This window comes from Barbus barbus (assembly GCF_936440315.1).
Source record: "Barbus barbus genome assembly, chromosome: 47".
NCBI classification, from domain to species: domain Eukaryota; kingdom Metazoa; phylum Chordata; class Actinopteri; order Cypriniformes; family Cyprinidae; genus Barbus; species Barbus barbus.
Genome location: NC_136725.1, coordinates 18,354,668 through 18,375,302, shown reverse-complemented (window position 1 = coordinate 18,375,302; position 20,635 = coordinate 18,354,668). Strand labels below are relative to the sequence as shown.

The 20,635-nt window shown below is 40.3% G+C and overlaps 1 protein-coding gene and 1 pseudogene across 2 annotated transcripts; both read left to right on the top strand.

The window, feature by feature from the left end:
• Positions 1-1,176: 1,176 nt before the first annotated feature.
• LOC306866233 (trace amine-associated receptor 13c-like) lies at positions 1,177-2,171 on the top strand (annotated as a pseudogene). Its single transcript has one exon. The product of its transcript is annotated as a trace amine-associated receptor 13c-like (transcript).
• Positions 2,172-6,684: 4,513 nt separating this feature from the next.
• Positions 6,685-7,710, top strand: LOC306866145 (trace amine-associated receptor 13c-like; the record flags this gene model as incomplete). Its single annotated transcript, XM_079411199.1, has 1 exon — positions 6,685-7,710. The coding sequence occupies exon 1, from the start codon at positions 6,706-6,708 to the stop codon at positions 7,708-7,710; it is 1,005 nt and encodes a 334-aa protein (XP_079267325.1). The 5' UTR covers positions 6,685-6,705.
• Between the last annotated feature and the right edge of the window lie 12,925 nt (positions 7,711-20,635).

The following is a 20,635-nucleotide window of genomic DNA, read 5'->3' as shown; positions in this document are numbered from 1 at the left end:
TCTTCCGTGATTTCACATGTTAAAAATCGTTCTCAATCGAACAATGTAAATCTGAAGACTTGCTTTCGAGTGCTGTGCATAGGAAAGTGATTTATATTATAGGCCTAATAAAAATATAATTTGCTGATTAATTCACATGCATTATCCTATTTTATATACGCACTCGTGGTTAAAAGTTTGAAATAATTAAGGCTTTTTATTTATTTATTTTATTTGAAAGAAGATTGAATTTATTTGAGCAGCAATCAATCACAGCAATCAATAATATTTTACTGTATATTCAAGATTCAAGATTTTTATTTGTCACATACACAATCATACAGAGTATAACCAGCAGTGAAATGTAGGTGAAATTCGCATAGAAGGCACCTATTTTAAATTGTAACATTATATATTTCACAGTACCGTTTACTATATTTTTCATCTTTTCTATACTCTTTTCCACAATTGGAGCTCTATTCCTTAAAATGATAGATGTCAAGATCCTGCAAAAGGACAACTACTGTATATGATGACCAATAGAAAGGACCCATAAAAACAGTCCACATTCTGCACTATTCCAGACAATACTGGAGCATCGTGCCATATGGACTGAGGGTTTGGTGGGCCGCTCTGTGCCAAAAAGTCCAGGGCCACTTTTTGGCCCCAGTCCACCCCTGGTCCTCCTCTTTGTTGCAATCTTGTAACTCCTAACTAGATTAGTATACCTCTCCAGTTCCCTTAAATAATTTGGGAACTGAGACCTAGTCTTAACCCTTAGAAGCCTTTATGAACCACTCAGCTTTATTCATACAGCCCCTGGTGTTAAGTTTCATTACTGTCCTGATGTGGTTGTATTTTGAGAGCATGGATAGACCGTGAAAGAGGTGTTTACCCAGAAATAATTAAAAAACATATTTTATTAAATATTCATTCAGAGTGTGTTTGAAGTTTTTTATCCACATAATGGAACAACACCTTAAGAATTCACGCTTAAACAATGCTAGAATACATTGGGTACCAAAAGCTTCTATTGTGTGGCTAAATAAATTAATACATTAAATAATTAAATATCATTATGCAGCATCAGAGTGGGCGGTAGATGGCATGGCTAATTTGATCTAGACACTGTATAAATGAAAGGACAGTAAGGAGATAAGAACAAACTCCTAACAGGAGGAGACTCACTCATGGCCTATGAGACAGAGGATCATGAGATTCAATACTGCTTTCCTACCATCAACTCATCATGTATCAAGGGAAAACGCTCCAGGCAGGAATACAATATCATGTATGTGTTTTTTTCATTGCTGTCAGCATGGACTGTGTTTGTGAATCTGCTGGTGATCATCTCCATCTCTCACTTCAAGAAGCTTCACACTCCAACCAACCTGCTCATTCTCTCTCTAGCTGTGGCCGACCTGCTTATTGGACTTTTTGTGATACCCATGCAGGCCATCAAACTGACTGAGACATGTTGGTACTTTGGAGACACTTTCTGTGAACTGTTTTTGTCAATAACAGGGCTTCTCCTCTCAGCATCTCTAAGTAATTTAATTTTAATTGCTGTTGATCGTTATGTGGCTGTGTGTCACCCTTTACTGTACCAAAAAAAAATAACTACAACTAAAACTCTAGTTATTATATGTATCTGCTGGTTGTGGTCTTCAGTATACAATATATCCTTCGTAACAGATAACAGATATTTTGATCCATCAAGCAGAAATTATGGGTGTTATGGAGAGTGTCTCTTTATGGTTAACTCTGCCTGGAGTATGACTGATCTGTTCTTGTCCTTCATTTTTCCTTGTTCTGTGATTATAATTTTATATCTGAAGATATTTTATATTGCTCATCAGCAAGTGAAAGTTATAAACTCTCTAATGAAGAGTGGTAAATGTGTAACAGAGGCTTCAACGAGGAGAAAATCTGAGAGTAAAGCTGCTCTGACATTAGGAATCATTGTGACTGTTTATCTGTTTTGCTATATTCCATACTATATCTTGTCTACAATCTCTATCAAAATATTAACAATGTTATTATGGACTTTGTATATTAACTCAGGTCTGAATCCTCTGGTCTATGCTTTATTTTACCGCTGGTTTAAAGTGTCAGTTAAACACATCTTAACTTGTAAAATATTTCAGACTGCATCCTCTTTGGTGGACCTTTTAAAAGATTATCATACATGATTGGTGTATGATAATGCACAATAAAATATATTTAAAAAAGGTATTATTTTATACTATTTTGAGTCGTTTTTTAAATGCAATACATTTCAGTTGAACATAGTTGAACATTTAGCCACATTTTAATGAGAAAAATTAAATTCCTTAGAGATTCAACCCATCATACAGAGAGAGACAAGCGCAAAAGCAGGTCCTGTCTTTCCCCCTGTCTTGACAGAACAAAATGACAGATAATTGTAAAATTTGTCTAGGGCTGTCACTTTTTTTTTTTTGTAATCAATTAATTGGACAAGGAATCAGATTTGTTGTTGTTGTTGTTTTATAACAATGAAACAAATAAATAAATAAGGTAATAATAATAATAACAATAATAGAATATTAAATAATAATAATAGTAGTATAATAATAATAATAATAATAATAATAATAATAGGTAATAAAAATAACAATAGTGCCTTTAAAGACATATAATAGTGATACAATAATACACATAATATAAACAATCAACTTATGTACATTATCTATTATAATAAATGCCTGCATAGGGTGCAAGGTGGCCTAGTGATTGTTGTCGATACACTTTACACAGCATGATTAAATACTTGTTTAATATCAACTAAACAACATTAAATTCATATGTCCACTTACGTGGCCACTTCTAGTTTCTTTTAGAAATGCTACAGCTACTGTAATTTCTTGAACAAGAACATGTGGGCATCAAAAGACACAAACCCAGACCGAAGGCTTAAACTTGAAATCATGAAATCACCATTAAAGGGATAGTTCAGCTTTGAATGAAACAAAGCGCATCAGACTTTGCAGTATATGCCAACACTGTGGACCAACATCGGTCCTGGAGAGCCACAGTCCTCAGGGTTCAGCTCCAACCTTAATCAAACACACCTGAACAAGTTAATCAAGTTAATCTAAGTGTTACTCAAAAGCTACAGGCAGGTGAGTTTTTATGGAGCAAATGTTCATATGTTGAGGTGTTGATACAAAAGATTGTCAAGCATGGATTCAACAATCACACAATTTCCCACACTAGTCTAAAGCATGAGGCCTTGTGTAGCATCACACCAGCAGAAGTAAGGAGACTGAATTAACGTTTAAATAATTAATTGATAAACTAGTGCTTTTTTGTTTTTGGCTTAAGAGATGAAGTTGGCAACACTGACTCATCATCTCCGCAGTGGATGGGCCTGTATGCACGTTTCATACGGAGATGACATAATATGAGAATATTTGTTTTCCATTTGAATTGGTTCAATTAGAAGTAGACATTTCGCTCTCCAATAGATATATTTTTTCATGTCCGTAAAGCAAATATACATGGAGTTTTGTGCTCAGGTTCACATAGACCGAGACAGCAGAGAGTGCATTCTGTTCCTTTCATTATTTTACAAAAGCACAACGTTTGGTTTTTATTGTGAGTGCACACAAATAAACATAGTCTTTACAGATTTGAAAGGGGTGTTAATCTTATCTGTATTACCAAAAAATACAAAGCATTTTAAAAGCAAGTGACTGCACTGGCGCCTCCATATGTCATGCAAGGAGCGTGCTACTATTCAGCTTCCGCACTCTGTGCAATCACTTGAATAGCACATATTTTTCTAGGTTAACATTAGATACAATTTTCTAGGGCACACATGTTAACCATCTGTGTTTGCGCACTATCAAATGGAGTACTTTGTTCGACTGTATGCATATGCTAGCGTACGAATAAAAAAAAAAAATGAAGTATACTTTGAGCTCTAGTGAATTAGCGCAAGCAAGTATACCAGAACACAGATCAAAAACCGAGAGGTCCCAGATCCTGATCCAGAAGGATCCGGCAAAAATTAAGTCCTGCATACTATTGATGACACAGTTGTTATGTTGACACAGTGTTTTCAAAACATTGTCAAAATGTTGAATATTAAACTGATAAAAAACAACCACACTTTCAACAATATATTTTTGAAATTATTCATTTACATTTAGTCATTTGGCAGACGCTTTTATCCAAAGCGACTTACAATTGGGGAATACAAAAAGCGATTCATCTTGAAGATGCAATCAGACAGAGGAAGTGCTCAAAACACCAAGTCTCAGTCATTGTTCAAATAAGTACAATCTAGCAAGGGAAGGAGGGAAAGATAGAAAGATAGAGGGAAAGATTAAGGATTTTTTTTTTTTCTTTCTGGGATGAAGTCAAGTAGTGCCGAAAGAGACGAGTTTTCAGTTGTTGCTTGAAGATTGACAGGGATCCAGCATTCCGGATAGGGGTGGGAAGATTATTCCACCAGCCAGGAATGGTGAACGAGAATGTTCTGGAGAGTGATTTTGAGCCTCTCTGTGATGGTACCACAAGGCGTCGCTCATTAGCAGATCTCAGACTTCTGGAGGGGATGTAGATTTGTAATAGTGAGTGGAAGTAGGAGGGTGCTAAGCCTGTGGTCGTTCTGTACGCAAACATCAGTGTCTTGAACTTGATGAGAGCAGCCACTGGTAGCCAGTGCAAGGAGATGAAGAGAGGTGTAACATGGGCTCTTTTGGGCTCGTTGAAGACCAGTCGTGCTGCTGCATTCTGAATCATTTGTAAAGGTTTGATTGTGTTTAATGGCAGTCCAGCCAGAAGAGCATTGCAGTAGTCCAGCCTAGAAACGACAAGGGCCTGGACAAGAAGTTGCGCAGCATGCGCAGTCAGAAAGGGCCTGATCTTTCTGATATTGTGTAGTGCAAACCTGCAGGATCGAGCAGTTTTTGCAATGTGCTCTTTGAAGGTCAGCTGGTCATCAAAGATTACCCCAAGATTTCTGACCGAAGTTGATGGGGTAATTATTGATGAGCCTAACTGAATCGTGAAGTCATGCTGTAGAGTCGGAGTGGCAGGGATGACAAGAAGCTCCGTCTTTGCCAGGTTGAGCTGCAGGTGATGTTCTTTCATCCATGCCGAGATGTCCACCAGGCAGCCTGAGATCCGTGCAGCTACCGTTGGGTCATCTGGTTGAAAGGAGAGACAGAGCTGTGTGTCATCGGCGTAGCAGTGATAGGAGAAGCCATGTGCATGAATGATGGGACCCAGTGACGTAATGTATGTGGCGAAGAGGAGGGGTCCAAGAACCGATCCCTGAGGAACTCCAGTGACCAGTTGATGTGGTTTGGATACCTCCCCTCCCCAGGCCAACCTGAAAGAACTACCGGTGAGATAGGATTCAAACCAGCGAAGCGGAATCCCAGTGATGCCCAGTGATGAGAGGGTAGACAGGAGGATCTGATGATTGACAGTGTCAAAAGCAGCAGAAAGATCCAGCAGAATGAGGACTGATGATTTGGACTCGACCTTAGCAATTCGCAGGGCTTCAGTGACTGAGAGTAACGCAGTCTCTGTTGAGTGGCCACTACTGAAACCTGACTGTTTAGCATCCAGTTTGTTGTACTGTGAAAGAAACAGTGAGAGCTGTTTGAAGACAACTCGTTCGAGTGTTTTCGCTACGAATGGAAGGAGAGAGACAGGTCTGTAGTTTTCTAAAAGAAAAGTGTTTAATGTAGGCTTTTTGAGCAGTGGGCTTACACGAGCCTGCTTGCATGCTGTGGGGATTGCCTGTGTGGAGAGATGTGTTGATAATGTGTGTGAGTGCCGGTAAGAGTGTGGGAGAGATTGTTTGGAGAAGGTGTGAGGGGATTGGGCCGAGAGGACATGTTGTAGGATGGCTGGAGAGGAGAAGTTTTGATACTTCTGCCTTGGTGAGGGGACAGAAGGAGAAGATGGGAGCTAATCACTTATCCTAATCTAGCTCACTTTCTTTCCTCTTTTTCCTCATTTCCCTCATCTCTTCACCAGATTGATAGTGCTGACTCTTCATTTGCAAACATTAACACATGTGACTGACAAGCTTTATCAATGCATTACCAGACTTTACTGTCTGAACCCCTCATATGGGGCCCCCTGGTGGTCACAGAGCCCTATGCGATTGCCAATGCTGTTAATTAGGTAGGGCCAGCACTAATGTTGCATTCCTAAATGCATGTTAAATTCACAACACATGCAGACATCGAGTTTGCTGCATTCTCTGTGAACCAAACTGCTGAAAACACCACATAAAGAGCTTCTTGCGTAAACACAGTGCTGTGAACACAGTTCACTTTGGAACTTGCAACACGACAGAATAAATACATACTTAATTAAACTGCAAAGCGCAATGTTACAGACCTTTTAGGAAAATATGAAAAGTTTCTAAATATTTTTGGTTCATTATGAAAATGTAGTGGAACAGGTTAAACTACTGAGGGCTAACAGTCTAGATAATTAACTGGAAAATAATCATTACAAAAATAAAAAAAATAGATAAAATATTGCAAGAATATTGTATAAGTCCTAAATAATGTGTCTTTAGATCACATCAAGCTTGAAAGTGTTGGAGGAAAATAATGTCATTATGCAGCATCAGAATGGGCGGTAGATGGGCTGGGCAGTCTGATACAGACATCTGGTATATAAATGAAAGCACAGTAAAGAGAGCACAAACCCCTGACAGGGGGATATTTAATCATGGCCTACGAGACAGAGGATCATGAAACTCAATACTGCTTTCCTGCCATCAACTCATCATGTATCAAGAGAAAACAATCCAATCATGAATATAATATCATGTATGTGTTTTTTTCATTGCTGTCAGCATGGACTGTGTTTCTGAATCTGCTGGTGATCATCTCCATCTCTCACTTCAAGAAGCTTCACACTCCAACCAACCTGATCATTCTCTCTCTAGCTGTGGCGGACCTGCTTATTGGACTTGTGATGCCCATAGAGGCCACTAGGCTGATTGAGATGTGCTGGTATTTTGGAGACACTTTCTGTGGACTCTATTCAATATTTATTGCGATGCTTCTCTCAGCATCTCTTAGTAATTTAGTTTTAATTGCTGTCGATCGTTATATGGCTGTTTGTCACCCTTTACTGTATCCACAGAAAATAACCATGACTAAAACAGTAATAAGCATCTGTCTGAGCTGGGTTTGCTCCTCAACTTATAACACTGCATTTGTAATTAATAACGGATATTTTGACATTTCACGCAGAACAGACATGTGTTATGGAGAGTGTTCTGTTATGATGGGTTTTGCTTGGAGAGTCACTGATCTGATCATGTCTTTTATTTTTCCTTGTATCCTGATTATATCTTTTTATTTGAGGATTTTCTATGTGGTACATCAGCAAGTGAAAGTTATAAACACCCTGATGAAGGGTGGCAAATGCATAAATGAAGGTTCAGGGAGGAGGAAATCTGAGAGCAAAGCTGCTCTGACATTAGGAATCATTGTGACTGTTTATCTGCTTTGCTATATTCCCTACTTTATCTGTTCTATTACAGTAATCTCTACCACAGCCATAAATGTTTTAACATGGGTTGTGTATATTAACTCAGGTCTGAATCCTATGATCTATGCTTTATTTTACCCATGGTTTAAAAAGACAGTAAAACACATCTTATCTCTGAAAATATTTCAGCCAGCATCCTCTCTGGTCAACATTTTAACAGAACATCAATTGTAATCAAACTGGTAAAGCCATCACTATGAGACCATAAACTCCAATTGTTATAAAGTCATAAAGATAATCATAATAGTTATATTTACACTACATGTATTTTAATATTATGTAGTTTGTTACATTGAGTATAATATACTCTGATGTTCAAATGCAGGTTCTGTAGGTTTTCAGAATTTAACAATTAAGTAAACTTATTAACACAGTAAGGTTAAGTAACAAAGTGTTTAGCTGTTGCATTAGCTTATTAGGAAAATTTAGCAAGAATCCCAAATCTTCAATACTGAAATAAATGATAAAGATAAAGATGTACTTTATGCTTCACTCTCATCAGTCACGTTGAATCTGTGTTAACATAGATCAAAAACACAATGACAAAAAGAGGACAGTCATATAGAACTGTGTAAGGCTCAAATGTATTATCATGCTGGTGTAGCATCTGCTTATGATCCTTGATGGTCATTGTGGCTTTATGTCTTAAGAGACCCCTTAAGAGGCCTTTGACATTGGCTAAATAATTCACAGACCTGGCATGCAAATGAGGTGTCAAGTGAGACAAAGAAACACTTTCCCACTGAAACTATGTGCCTTGTTATTGGTCAAACTGACCAACAAATGGGTGTAACAGGGTCAGATAAAACTTCTCCCACACCCAAAAGGCGACATCTTATCTTTACCTTCGGTGCCCTAGAGACACACATCACTGTGGAAACCTCGCGACTCCCCTTTCGGGGGGAGTCCGAGCTCCTGGCAGCTTTGAGCTCAGTAACTTTGGCGATTTAACTTCGGACCAATCAAACCGTGGCTGGAATGACGAAACTTTCACTCCTAAAGGAATTCATCAAAAACTACGCATTATACATGCAGCAGGACACTTTATTCAGCATCAATCAGTGCAAGTAACCGCTTGTTAACTGTTTAGATGCGCTTCTAGACTTCGACCACTTTTGATTAAGGTGATGTAATTCTTTGATGGTTCTAACAGGTGGCTCTCTCTCTCTCTCTCTCTTGCACACGAGCACTCTCTCTCCATGCCTTCCTTCCGTTGGCATCTATGTTTAATGTGTGTATGTTTGTGTTTAGTTCAATGTTACATGTTCCCCTGTAGTGTAGTTTAATAAACATCTATATGTATTCACACTTGGTTGTCTGTGTCTGCGGCTCACAGAACGAGGTCACTTTAACGTTCTGGTTTTGATACATGCTAATGAGCGATGTATTAATGAGGAAATTATTTTTCGTGACCAGAGAAATAATTTTCCGTAGAGTCAATAGACGATTGAAACTGTCAGTACTGCGGACAAACAAATCATTTTATTGTACTATTAATGCTACAGTTAATTCCTGAAAATGAATATATAATTGATAACAACCCGTTATGATAAATTATGTTCATCTCACTTTGAGCTAATTTGCTACACTGGTTCATCACAAAGTGAATGACTAAAATGTCTTACAGCAAGCCGCAGAGGGTTAAAACATTTAACACAAAGTAACGTCTCGGTTACGTACGTAACCCTCGTTCCCTAAAGGAGGGAACAGAGACATAACGTCAGTGTGACTGACTAATGGGATCTCGCCCGAGAGCCCAATCTCCTTCGAGTGTTAACAAAACAATCCAATGACAGTTGGCGTGCGTGTTTCGCCACGCGCACCCTGCCCCGCAGGACTGTGGCGACGGGACATTACGTCTCAGTTCCCGCCTTCAGAGAACGAGGGTTACATACATAACCGAGACGTTCCCTATCAGTCAGTCACATTCAACGTAACGTCAGTGTGACTGACTAATGGGATCCCTTGGAAAATGCCACTATTGCTGACCCCCTCCAGGCCCTGCGGATGCCGGCAAGTCCCCCCACACCAGTTGGGATGGAAAATAGGACAGGGCTTAGGCAGAGATGAGAGCCACTGCTGTTCCGAACATTGGGTATGGATAACACTGGGAAAGTGTACTCCAAGTAGGGGAATGCTACGGAAGCCTTAAAGCGCTTTAAACCTTGGGAGAAACCAGGCTCAGTTGGGGGGCCAGTTCTCCTCTGGCCAGGAGATTATTGTTTATTTATTGTTTTAATTAAAATTTTAAATGTATAAATGTATTATATTTTTATTTTATATTGTTGCAATTTCTAACAATAATAGTATTTATTAAGTGTCCTAGTCTATTCAAAAGAATGTTGTGGTCGATAGTGTCGAACGCAGCGCTAAGATCCAGTAGCACTAATAAAGAGATACAATTTTGCTGTACTTGCCTTATGACAGAGGGGGGTTAAACCTACCAAACTTACAATGGTATTACTGGGCAGCACAAATTAGAGCAGCAATGTTTCATTTTTAGAAAGATTATCCTCCGACCTGGGTATATATAGAGGCTAACTCTATTCCAATTCCTTTGAATTTATATTTGTATTCAGCTGATACCAAGAAGTTAATTAAAGGTACTAAAAATCCATATACTAGAAATACTATAACAGTCTGGTTTGAGGCTCTTGTTCATCTAGGTGAATTACTACAACTCTCATGCTTTTCTCCAGTTTTTGGTAATAAAAATTTCCGTCCTGGTAGAGCCGATTCAGGTTTTAAAATCTGGTCAATTCAAGGTATTAGTAAGGTGTCTGATCTCTATAATGAAGGAGACTTTATGTCCTTTGAAGAAATTAGGACAAGGTTTGGAATTTCGCAAAAACACTTTTTCAAATATCAAGACAAGGCCAAAGTCTGGTTGAGCCTCCTCTTTCTACTTTGGAAAATATTACACTTAACTGTTTGAAAGGTAGAGGTCAGGTGTCTGTGTTGTATAAACAGTTTGTGGCCAAATCTAAAGAATAATTTAATGACAGACTTCAAGCATGGAGGTCTGACCTGCAGGCTGATATAACTGAGGAAGAGTGGCAAATAGCATGTTTAAAAGCTCAAACTCAGACAATGAGTTCTCATTTGAGACTGCTTCAGTATAAATGGCTGAGTAGACAATATATCACTCCAGTTAAGTTACATCACTTCAACCCCAATATTCCTGCCAGAGTGAAGGACGTCTGGGAAGATCGCGTCCTGGGTGCACAGGGGCTGTGCAGAGAAACACACGGAGTAGAGGTGGTGGGAGTGTTAGCAGCGTGTTGTATACTTACCCCGGACTTGTGAGCGTCAGCCCGGGATGTTTCCAGCGCGGCTCTCCGCTCTCTCAGCTGGGCCTGCTTCTCCACCAGGTCGCGGATCTGCTTCTCCACGGCTTCCAGCTCCAGCTGCACCGAATGCAGCTCGAACGTGTCCTCACCTGCACTCAAAGGTAGACACAAATCCTCCATTTAAGCAAGTAACAGTGAAACAATGGTAATGTGTGTGAATAGAGTATTAGCAATCTAAGCGAGATTAGCGGCAGCCACGCTGCCGATGCTAACGGGCTATATATATAAAACTAGTGATAACTAGTGATTTTTTCCAAGATGGCGCCGTTGTGTTTGGCCAGCCGTCTCTCACTCTTTCTATTTTGGATTTTGCTCAGTATTTTCTGTTTTTCTGTGATCGAATCGTGGTCCACAACCTTCGTATACGATCGACAGATGATGCTTGATATTAAGACTTCAGTTATTTCAGTTACTAACCTCGGCACTGATATAACGAGTGGCTTCCATTCACATTACTCATCGTTCCCGATGAATATTCCGGAACATCTACACCAGCGGCCTACTGCCACTCTTCGCAAGAAACGTTGCCGAAGACGTGGTAAACGTGGAGGCATTGCTGTTCGACTAAAGCTGGAATGGTTATTTCTACCTGCTGCTCTACACGGACTGCATGTGATGTACCTCTCCGCTGCCGTTGGATTCGGCCGATCATCCCCAGCTCCCTCGATTCGACTACGTTGTGTCTGCTTCCTCGGATTCGCCAGGACGGAGTGCACCCTCAGTTTCTGCGTCCGCTTAACAGGGGATCTCAAAAAGAGAATGATCCACCGCCGCTCAGGATAGCATTGCTCAATGTGCGGTCTCTGGTAAATAAGACTTTTATTTTACATGACATCATTTCATTTCACGGAGTCTGGATTTTCTGTTTATGACCGAAACATGGACAAAAGAAGGGGACTTAAGTCCTTTCTCCGAACTTGTTCCTCAAAACTGTTCATTTTTTAACACTTTGCGATCTTCTGGTCGTGGGGGAGGTTTGGCTGTTGTTTTCAAAAAATCTGATGTCTATAAGAGTTTTGAGGCTCAATTGTCTCTAATGGACTTGGCAAATCCAGTTCTGTGTGTTGTTATTTACTGACCCCCTCAGTTTAATAATGCTTTTCTGAGTGAGTTTGCTGATTTTTTGGGAAATGTATTAACTATGTACGATAACATTTTACTGCTTGGTGATTTTAATATTCACATTTGTTGTCCCGGTAAACCACTATCTAAGGATTTCTGTAATCTTATGGATTCCTTTAGTTTTACCCAATGGGTGCAAAGTCCCACGCACATCAAAGGTCACATTTTGGACCTGGTATTCTCCCATGGTTTTTCCATTATGGACATGGAGATCGGAGACTCAGGCTTCTCTGATCACAAATCTCTGACTTTCACCACTGCCCTTCCTCGTGGATCTAGTACTTCATCTGCTCCTGCCCGCTGGGTTCGATATTTTTCCCCTACGGCTTCTGAGGATTTTGCTACTGCTTTTAAGGCAGTTGAGGATTTGTCAGCCACAAATTGGTCTGTAGAAAATTTTGACACTAATACTTATTTTTATCTTTTTAATAACACCTGCTTGAATATTGTTAACGATATTGCTCCTCTGAAGATTAAGCGCTCTATCAAAAAATCTGCTCCTTCGTTCAATGACTCTATTCGTTCACTTGGACGAAACTGTAGACGAGCAGAACGCAAATGGCGTAAGGACATTAAGGCTGCAGGTGTCCTTTGACATTCTAAGGGAGTCCTTTTCTATTTTTCAGAAAGCTGTCAAGTCTGCAAAATTAAAATTTCTTTCTGGGATTATTTCTGAAAATCACCATAGACCAAGAGTTTTATTCTCAACTATTGATGCTGTTTTAAATCCAACTGTTGATGTTTTCCCTGATTTGTCTGATTCCTTATGTGAAAACTTTGCGGCCTTTTTTGTCGAGAAGATAACAAGGTCAAGACCTCAATCATCGGCTGCTCTTCATATTTCCCATGAAATAACCGGGCGCTCTTCTACTTGGAGCATGTTTAGTCCCTGCAAACCTGTACAGACATTATAACTCATCTGAAACCTACGTTTTGTCCGTATGACAGTATCCCATCACACTTTTTTAAGCAAATTGTCGATACTATAGGGCCTGATCTCCTGTTTTTTATCAATATGTGTCTGAGTACTGGCACGGTCCCTGACTGCCTAAAACATACTTCCGTAACTCCTCTTTTGAAGAAACCAAATCTTGATGTGTCTGATTTAGGTAATTTTAGACCAATCTTGAATCTCCCTTTTATCTCAAAAATCTTGTAAAAGGTTGTATTCACTCAACTACACTTTTATGGATTCTAACTCATTATATGATCATTTTCAGTCTGGATTTAGAAAACTACACAGTACTGAATCTGCTTTACTGAAAGTTACTAATGACATTATGCTGGCTACAGATAATGGGAGTGCTGTTGCTCTGGTCCTTTTAGATCTCAGCTCAGCATTTGACATGGTTGATCATTCTACTCTTATCTCCCGTCTGGAAAATCTTTTAGGCTTTCAGGGTACCGTTCTGAATTGGATCTGGTCTTTTTTAACTAATAGGACGTTCTCTGTTTGTATGGGAAAATACACTTCCTCAATTGCTCATCTTTCTTGTGGTGTCCCGCAGGGATCTATACTTGCACCAACATTATTCTCTCTATACTTACTGCTATTGGGTTCCATCTTTTCCAAATATGGAGTTTCATTTCACCTATACACTGACGATACCCAATTATACATCCCTTTTAAACATAATGATTCAAGGTCCATTGAGGTTTTGCTAGCCTGTTTTCATGAAGTGAAAACTTGGCTTTCACAAAATTTCTTAGCCTTAAATGAGAATAAAACCGAGGTTATACTGTTTGGTCCAAGTGATTCCTATGACCTTGGTGATTTGGACCTTGGCTACTTAAACTCTTGTTACTCCTTGTGCAAAAAATCTAGGTGTCTTGTCAAATCAATCATCTATCAGTCGTCTTCAAATGGTACAAAATGCTGCAGCTAGGTTGCTGACTGGCAGTAGAAAATTGTATCATATTTCACCCATTTTAACCTCTTTGCATTGGCTTCCAGTAAAACTGAGAATAGAATTTAAAATTCTTGTTTTTGTTTTTAAATCACTACATGGCTTAGCACCAACATATCTTTCTGACATTTTAAAGTATCACAATCCTTCTAGGTCACTCAGATCAGGCAGCCTTGGATTGCTCTCTGTTTGTAGATCTAGGTTGAAACATCGAGGAGACCGAGCTTTTGCGACAGTAGGTCCTAAACTCTGGAATAGCCTACCGGTTTCAATCCGAATGGTGTCATCGCTTTCCTTATTTAAGTTAAAACTTAAGACTCATCTTTTTAGTGTGGGTTTTTAATTTACTATCTTAGTGTCTTTGTTTTGCTATTTGTGAGATTGTAAATTGTACCTTTATTTGATGACTATGTTCTGTACAGCACTTTGGTCAACCCTGGGTTGTTTTTAAATGTGCTTTATAAATAAAAAAATGAATGAATGAATGATAACAAGGCGCTCTGATTGGTTTTGTTTTAGAATGCTATGGTGGATATATTCACACGTTATAGAAACGAAAATGATGTGTGTATAAAATTGTTTTTAAGATAGAAAACAGACAAAAAAAGAATCAACTTGACGGAGCTCAAACTCAAAACACGCAGTCACAAATCAGCGACGGGGCACAATTTCTCAGAGACGGGGCACCCTCTGGCACCCGCGTCCGGACCTGTGGAAACTCGACATATGGTCCCTGGATGGGACGCGGAGGTTCTAGGTGACCTACCCCAGGAGGTAGCACTCACTATCGCTTCAGCACGTGCACCATCCACAAGACGGGCCTATGCTCTGAAGTGGAACCTGTTCGTCAAATGGTGTTCCTCTCACCATGAGGACCCCCGGAGATGTTCGATCAGAGCCGTGCTTTCCTTTCTACAACAAGGGTTGGAGCGTAGGCTGTCCCCCTCCACCCTTAAGGTTTATGTTGCTGCCATTTCCGCTCACCACGACCCCGTAGAGGGGAAGTCGGTTGGGAAGCACGATCTGGTTGTCAGGTTTCTTAGGGGGGCCAGGAGGTTAAATCCTCCTAGGCCTCCCTCCCTACCCTCTTGGGATTTGGCATTGGTGCTAAGAGCCCTTCAAACTGCTCCCTTTGAGCCTTTGCAGTCAGTCGAGTTGAAGTTTCTCTCTATGAAAACCCTACTCCTGACTGCATTGGCCTCGATCAAGAGGGTAGGGGACCTGCAGGCATTTTCGTGCCTCGAGTTTGGGCCGGCTGACTCCAGTGCAACACTGAGGCCCCGGCCCGGCTATGTGTCTAAGGTTCCTACCACTCCCTTTAGGGACCAGGTAGTGAACTTGCAAGCGCTGCCCCTGGAGGAGGCAGACCCAGCCCTAGCTTTGCTCTGTCCTGTACGCGCACTGCGACAGTACGTGGATAGAACTCAGAGCTTCAGGACCTCAGAACAGCTCTTTGTCTGTTACGGAGGACAGCAGAAGGGGAAGGCTGTCTCCAAGCAGAGGATGGCCCACTGGATAGTGGAAGCCGTCACCTTGGCCTATGAAGCACAAGGTGTGCCCTGCCTGCTCAGGTTGCGTGATCACTCCACTAGGGGTGTCGCATCGTCCTGGGCACTGGCTCGTGGTGCCTCGCTAGCAGACATCTGTAGAGCTGCGGGTTGGGCGACTCCCAACACGTTCGCTAGGTTTTATAGCCTACGTGTCGAACCGGTTTCCTCCTGTGTTCTCACCTCAAATGGGTAGTGGCACTGAGAGGCCCGGCTCAGAGTCGGCTTGCGGCGTCCTTACGCCTAATTCTCCAGAGAGTTCCTTAACCAGGCAAACCCTGTCGAGTCCTCCAGCACTCCGGTGTCCGGACGTGGCAGAGCGTCCGGCGCCAGGCCTTTCAGCCAATAAATTCTTGAAATCTGGTGTGAGGCTAGTGCCCATATGAGAGACCCTGTCGGGATCCCATATGTGTATCCCACGGTATGCTTATTAGAGCCGTGTTTCCCCTGGCAGACCACGTTCTGCCATCTCTAATGATGCAGCCTAAGCCATCTCAGACACGTCCATGTGCTATAGGGCCCTACGGGGTTACTTCACATGTCTAAATGTCATTTAATCCCCTCTGGGAGGAGGTGACTCCGCAGTGTGCCTCTTCCAAACGGAAGGGCACGCTTCCCAGTGTTATCCAAGTCCTACTGGTGGGTTGCTCAAGGAACAACAGTAGTTGACCTTCTCTGTGTAGAGCCCGGTCCTATCGTCTGCCTTATAGGAAGAATCAGGAGGCCTACACAGGGCACTGAAAGGGGCAGCTTCTGTGGCGCTTTGGTAGGGATCCCAATTTCGTCGGCCATCCGACGTGACTCGGAGTGACCGACTGAAAGGGAACGTCTTGGTTACGTATGTAACCCTCGTTCCCTGAAGGAGGGAACGGAGACGTCACGTCGCCACAGTAGCTGTACCACCGCTGAGCTGCTGGGTCACCGGCTCGGCTCCTCAGCGAAAGCATGAATTCATGCGGTGCACCTGCTGCCTCTTATGCTCACGCTATGAACAGTGGCAGCTGGATGCAATGATCGCATGCCAATGTCCATTGGCTTGTTTAGTTACACTCGAAGTGGATTGGTCTCTCTGGCGAGATCCCAATTTCGTCGGTCATCCGACGTGACGTCTCCGTTCCCTCCTTCAGGGAACGAGGGTTACATACGTAACCAAGACATTTTTCACTAGCCATGCATAAATCTTGTTTTCTCAAAAACACAAAAATGTAAATTCATGTTGCTTACATATTACTGTAGTACAGTTTGTGCTGAATACAGTAGTCAGACTTTAGCCATTAATATGTTTTAAAGGGATCATGAACTGCCTCGTTTTTTAATTTAGTAATGTTATCTGAGGTCCACTGTTATCAAGATTTTTACATAAAAAAGAAACAATTTAGAAGTAAATAGCACTGTCCTGTTTTTAATCCCCCTCATCAGAATGAATAGGCGTGGCGGATTGTAGGCTCAGAAGTAAACGCCCACTGCTGTGATTGGCTAATAGCTGTGTATGCTTGGCAGTGTATATTCCTCATAGATGGACGCTGCTGTGATTTAGGTCAAAAACGCATAACTTACTTACTAACTTACTAAATTCTTACTGAAATCGTCTGGATTTTCATTAAAAATAAAGTCCATTCACTCTTTCCTAATGTTGGGATCAGAAGGAAGGCAATGCAAACACTGTTTTTCCACAACTTGGCACTGCACAGCGTCTTGTTGTCGTCTTCAAAGCATCTTTATCGTTTGGTTTTTGCGTAAACCTGCGCATTTGCCTCTCTCATAACACTACATGTGCAAATCAGTGGGCGGGGCTAAATAGGCCTTGATCTGAGGCTGCGGGGGTGGTGCTTATCCACACTATTACATCATCCTACAAAGGCTGCATTTCTCGGCTGCCACATCATCAAACAAAGCTGAATGCCATCTCAATCTGATGGATCCTTGGAAGGCAGCCTTTGTTTTGCATCCTTCATTCATTTGAAGGATGCATGGGATGTATCCTCCGCGACCTTTAATCACCCACAATCCTTTGTACCCATTTAATTTCATGAAAATAAACTGACGAAAAACGAGTCATTAATGAGCTTGTCTGAATTTATTATGAAATCTAAGACAAAAATAATGTTTTCGGACATGAAAGGATAGATGTTATATTTTGTTTTGGTGCAAATCACTTACTAAAAGCTAAACTGTCAATAATTTAAGCCACAGGGAGACTGTAGATGGCTGTGATTCATTGTATTGCATTAATAGAAAGATTTATAATACAAAGTATTTTTCCAAATCTAAGTTTTATTAGTGTTTTTGTGCCGTGGCGGGATCATATGGGGAAGTCGTGGCCTAATGGTTAGAGATTAGGACTTGTAATCCAAAGGTTGCGGGTTCGAGTCTCCTGCCGGCAGGAATTGTAGGTGGGGGGAGTGAATGTACAATCTCCACCCTCAATACCACGACTGAGGTGCCCTTGAGCAAGGCACCGAACCCCCAACTGCTCCCCGGGCGCTGCAGCATAAAATGGCTGCCCACTGCTCCGGGTGTATGTTCACGGGTGTGTGTGTTCACTGCCGTGTGTGTGCACGTTGGATGGGTTAAATGCAGAGCACGAATTCCGAGTATGGGTCACCATACTTGGCTGAATGTCACTTCACTTCACATATGTGATGCTTACTAGAGCGTCTCATTTTAGCGTTTAATGCTGAGGAGGAGTCTAGCCTACAAGACTCTGAAGGACTGAACTAGGAAGGGTGAATTCCATTTGAGAAACACCCATAGAGTAGAATATTCCAAAAGCTGTCGTTTTGGCAGACTGCCTTCAATATAAGCTGTTTTTAGACTAACAACAAAGTTTTGAGTTCTGAAACTTACAGGATGCTTTATAGTACATTGACCTTTTATATGTCAAAAGATCAAGGGAATTTTGGTTTCTCAGTTCATGACCTCTTTAAAATACTGAAAAACAAACAAACTTACAAACAAAAAAACAACCAATGTCAGGGCATGTCCAAGCTTCTCCAGGGCCCCAAAACCCCCTCAGATGCCAGAGGGTTAAATCACTGGACCTGCAGTAGAAAGCAGCAGCTGTTGCATCAGTCTGTTGTGTGTGTTTGCCTGTGTTTCTTTTGCACCTTTAATGATTGATTCACTTGAGGATCATCTCTACATGTTGCACAGGTGTTAACAGCACCCTCAGGTACACATTTCAGAAATAACTAGCCATGATGTCCATAACAGGGCTTCAGAATATACTGTAATTGATTTATTGATAAAACATCAAAAGCACTGTGTGTGTGTGTGTGTGTGTGTGTTTGAGCATGAGACATTTCCACCCATAAGACCCTGCGAGATGTCTAAAGTGTTTGTGTTTTCACTCGCAAAGCCATTTTACTTGCATCAAAATATGTTGAACTACAGGACGTCTAAATAATATTAATCTATTGATTGAGTACTAATGTGCTTTAATGCTGTTTTGCTTTCTTGCAGTTGTTTATAAAATCAAAAGCACTCTATACTGTTGCTGTTCTATATCAGTAATCGTTTAAAAATGGGTTGTGTATATTAACTCAGGTCTGAATCCTCTTTTCTATTCTTTATTTTAGCCTTGGTTTAAACACATCTTAACTCACCCAGCATCCTCTCGGGTAAATATTTTTACCAAACACTAACTGTAATTAAACTGGTACTAAAAATACTAATCAAACTTATTTTCTTCTTCTGTCTCTCTTTCTTTTTTTATTTTCTTTTCACACACAGTAAAATGAAATAACATAACGTTCAATTGTTTTCCTGCCATCAACAATATTTCTTCATCAAAACAAAAAATATTTAATTTCTTGGTTTACTGGTCTAATAAAGATGCTGATAGGAAAACAATGTGACTGCCTAAACTTTCATTATATAATGATTTTTTTTTTTTAATCTGCATTGCACATGTCCTGATAGACGACTCAATCTGTGGATTTAAGTGTGTGTGTGTGTGTGTGTGTGTGTTTCTGTGAATACATGCATGCTACAATTCAATATACATACACAGACTCTGAATAAGGCATGGTCAGTTAATCTCCATTAACATGTACTGTATAATGTTTAGGACAAATATCAACTACTATCTTAGTACTTAAGCACTATAGGAAGTACTTAAACCTGCCCCTTGAAACAGGCCTCAGTGCTTAACAGTGCTCCAAGTAATTTTTAATTTTTTTGCTTCACTGTCTGATACATCAGTGTTTTGGGATGTCATTCTTATTGTGGATATACATTGTGTAAAAGCAAAGGTTCTATGCTTTATTTTACCGTTGGTTTAAAATATCAGTTAAATACATCTTAACTCTTAAAATTTTGGAGCCATCATCCTCTCATATGGACATTTTAACTGATTATTCATGACTTTTCTGGAGGGAAGTGTGGGGGAACAATTCAAACTAATGTATAGCTCTCTTGTCTCAATTTGTAAACAGTATGTGAAAACACTGGATATCGGATACCTAAGAACATTAACAGGAAAGAAAAATAATGTGAGATATTTTGAAGATGTTTTAAATTTAAATGAACATACTGATCCCATAATAATCCTGATGGAAAACACACCATGACTGATTATGATTGATTATGAAATGGGATCATTTAGTGGTGGTTTGAACTTAACAGAACATGAATCCTGACAGGTTTGTAATGCTTATGTAGTGCAGAAAGTTTAAATGTTTGTAGTTTGACAACTCTGTTTATGTCAGCATTTATTTTGATCATTGTATCTGAGGAGCTATTGCATCACTCTGTGTCTGTGTGTGTGTGTGTGTGTGTTTACAGTATTTCACACCTTTAATGACTGGTTTAATGGAGTATCATCTCTGGAGCAATAATACATGAAGAACATAAATCAAATTTATAATTGGTCTTTAAAGTTGGCATTGATGTTTTCTGACATCAGTAAGAGTAAACAAGCTGAACAAAATAATTGTACATTTCAGATCAACCCATGAGACTACCTTGATAGAGGCCCATCCATACCGCCATTTGCAGAGCCCATTGTATTTTACATTAAATTATAATTATTTTCTTCTTTATAGAGGTGGATGAAGTACACAAATCAAATACTTGAGTAAAAGTACAGATACAGATGCATGTATATGTATATTTTCATGTGTCGATTAAGTTTATCAAGAAATACAATTATAATAGCCTTAAATGATCCTAT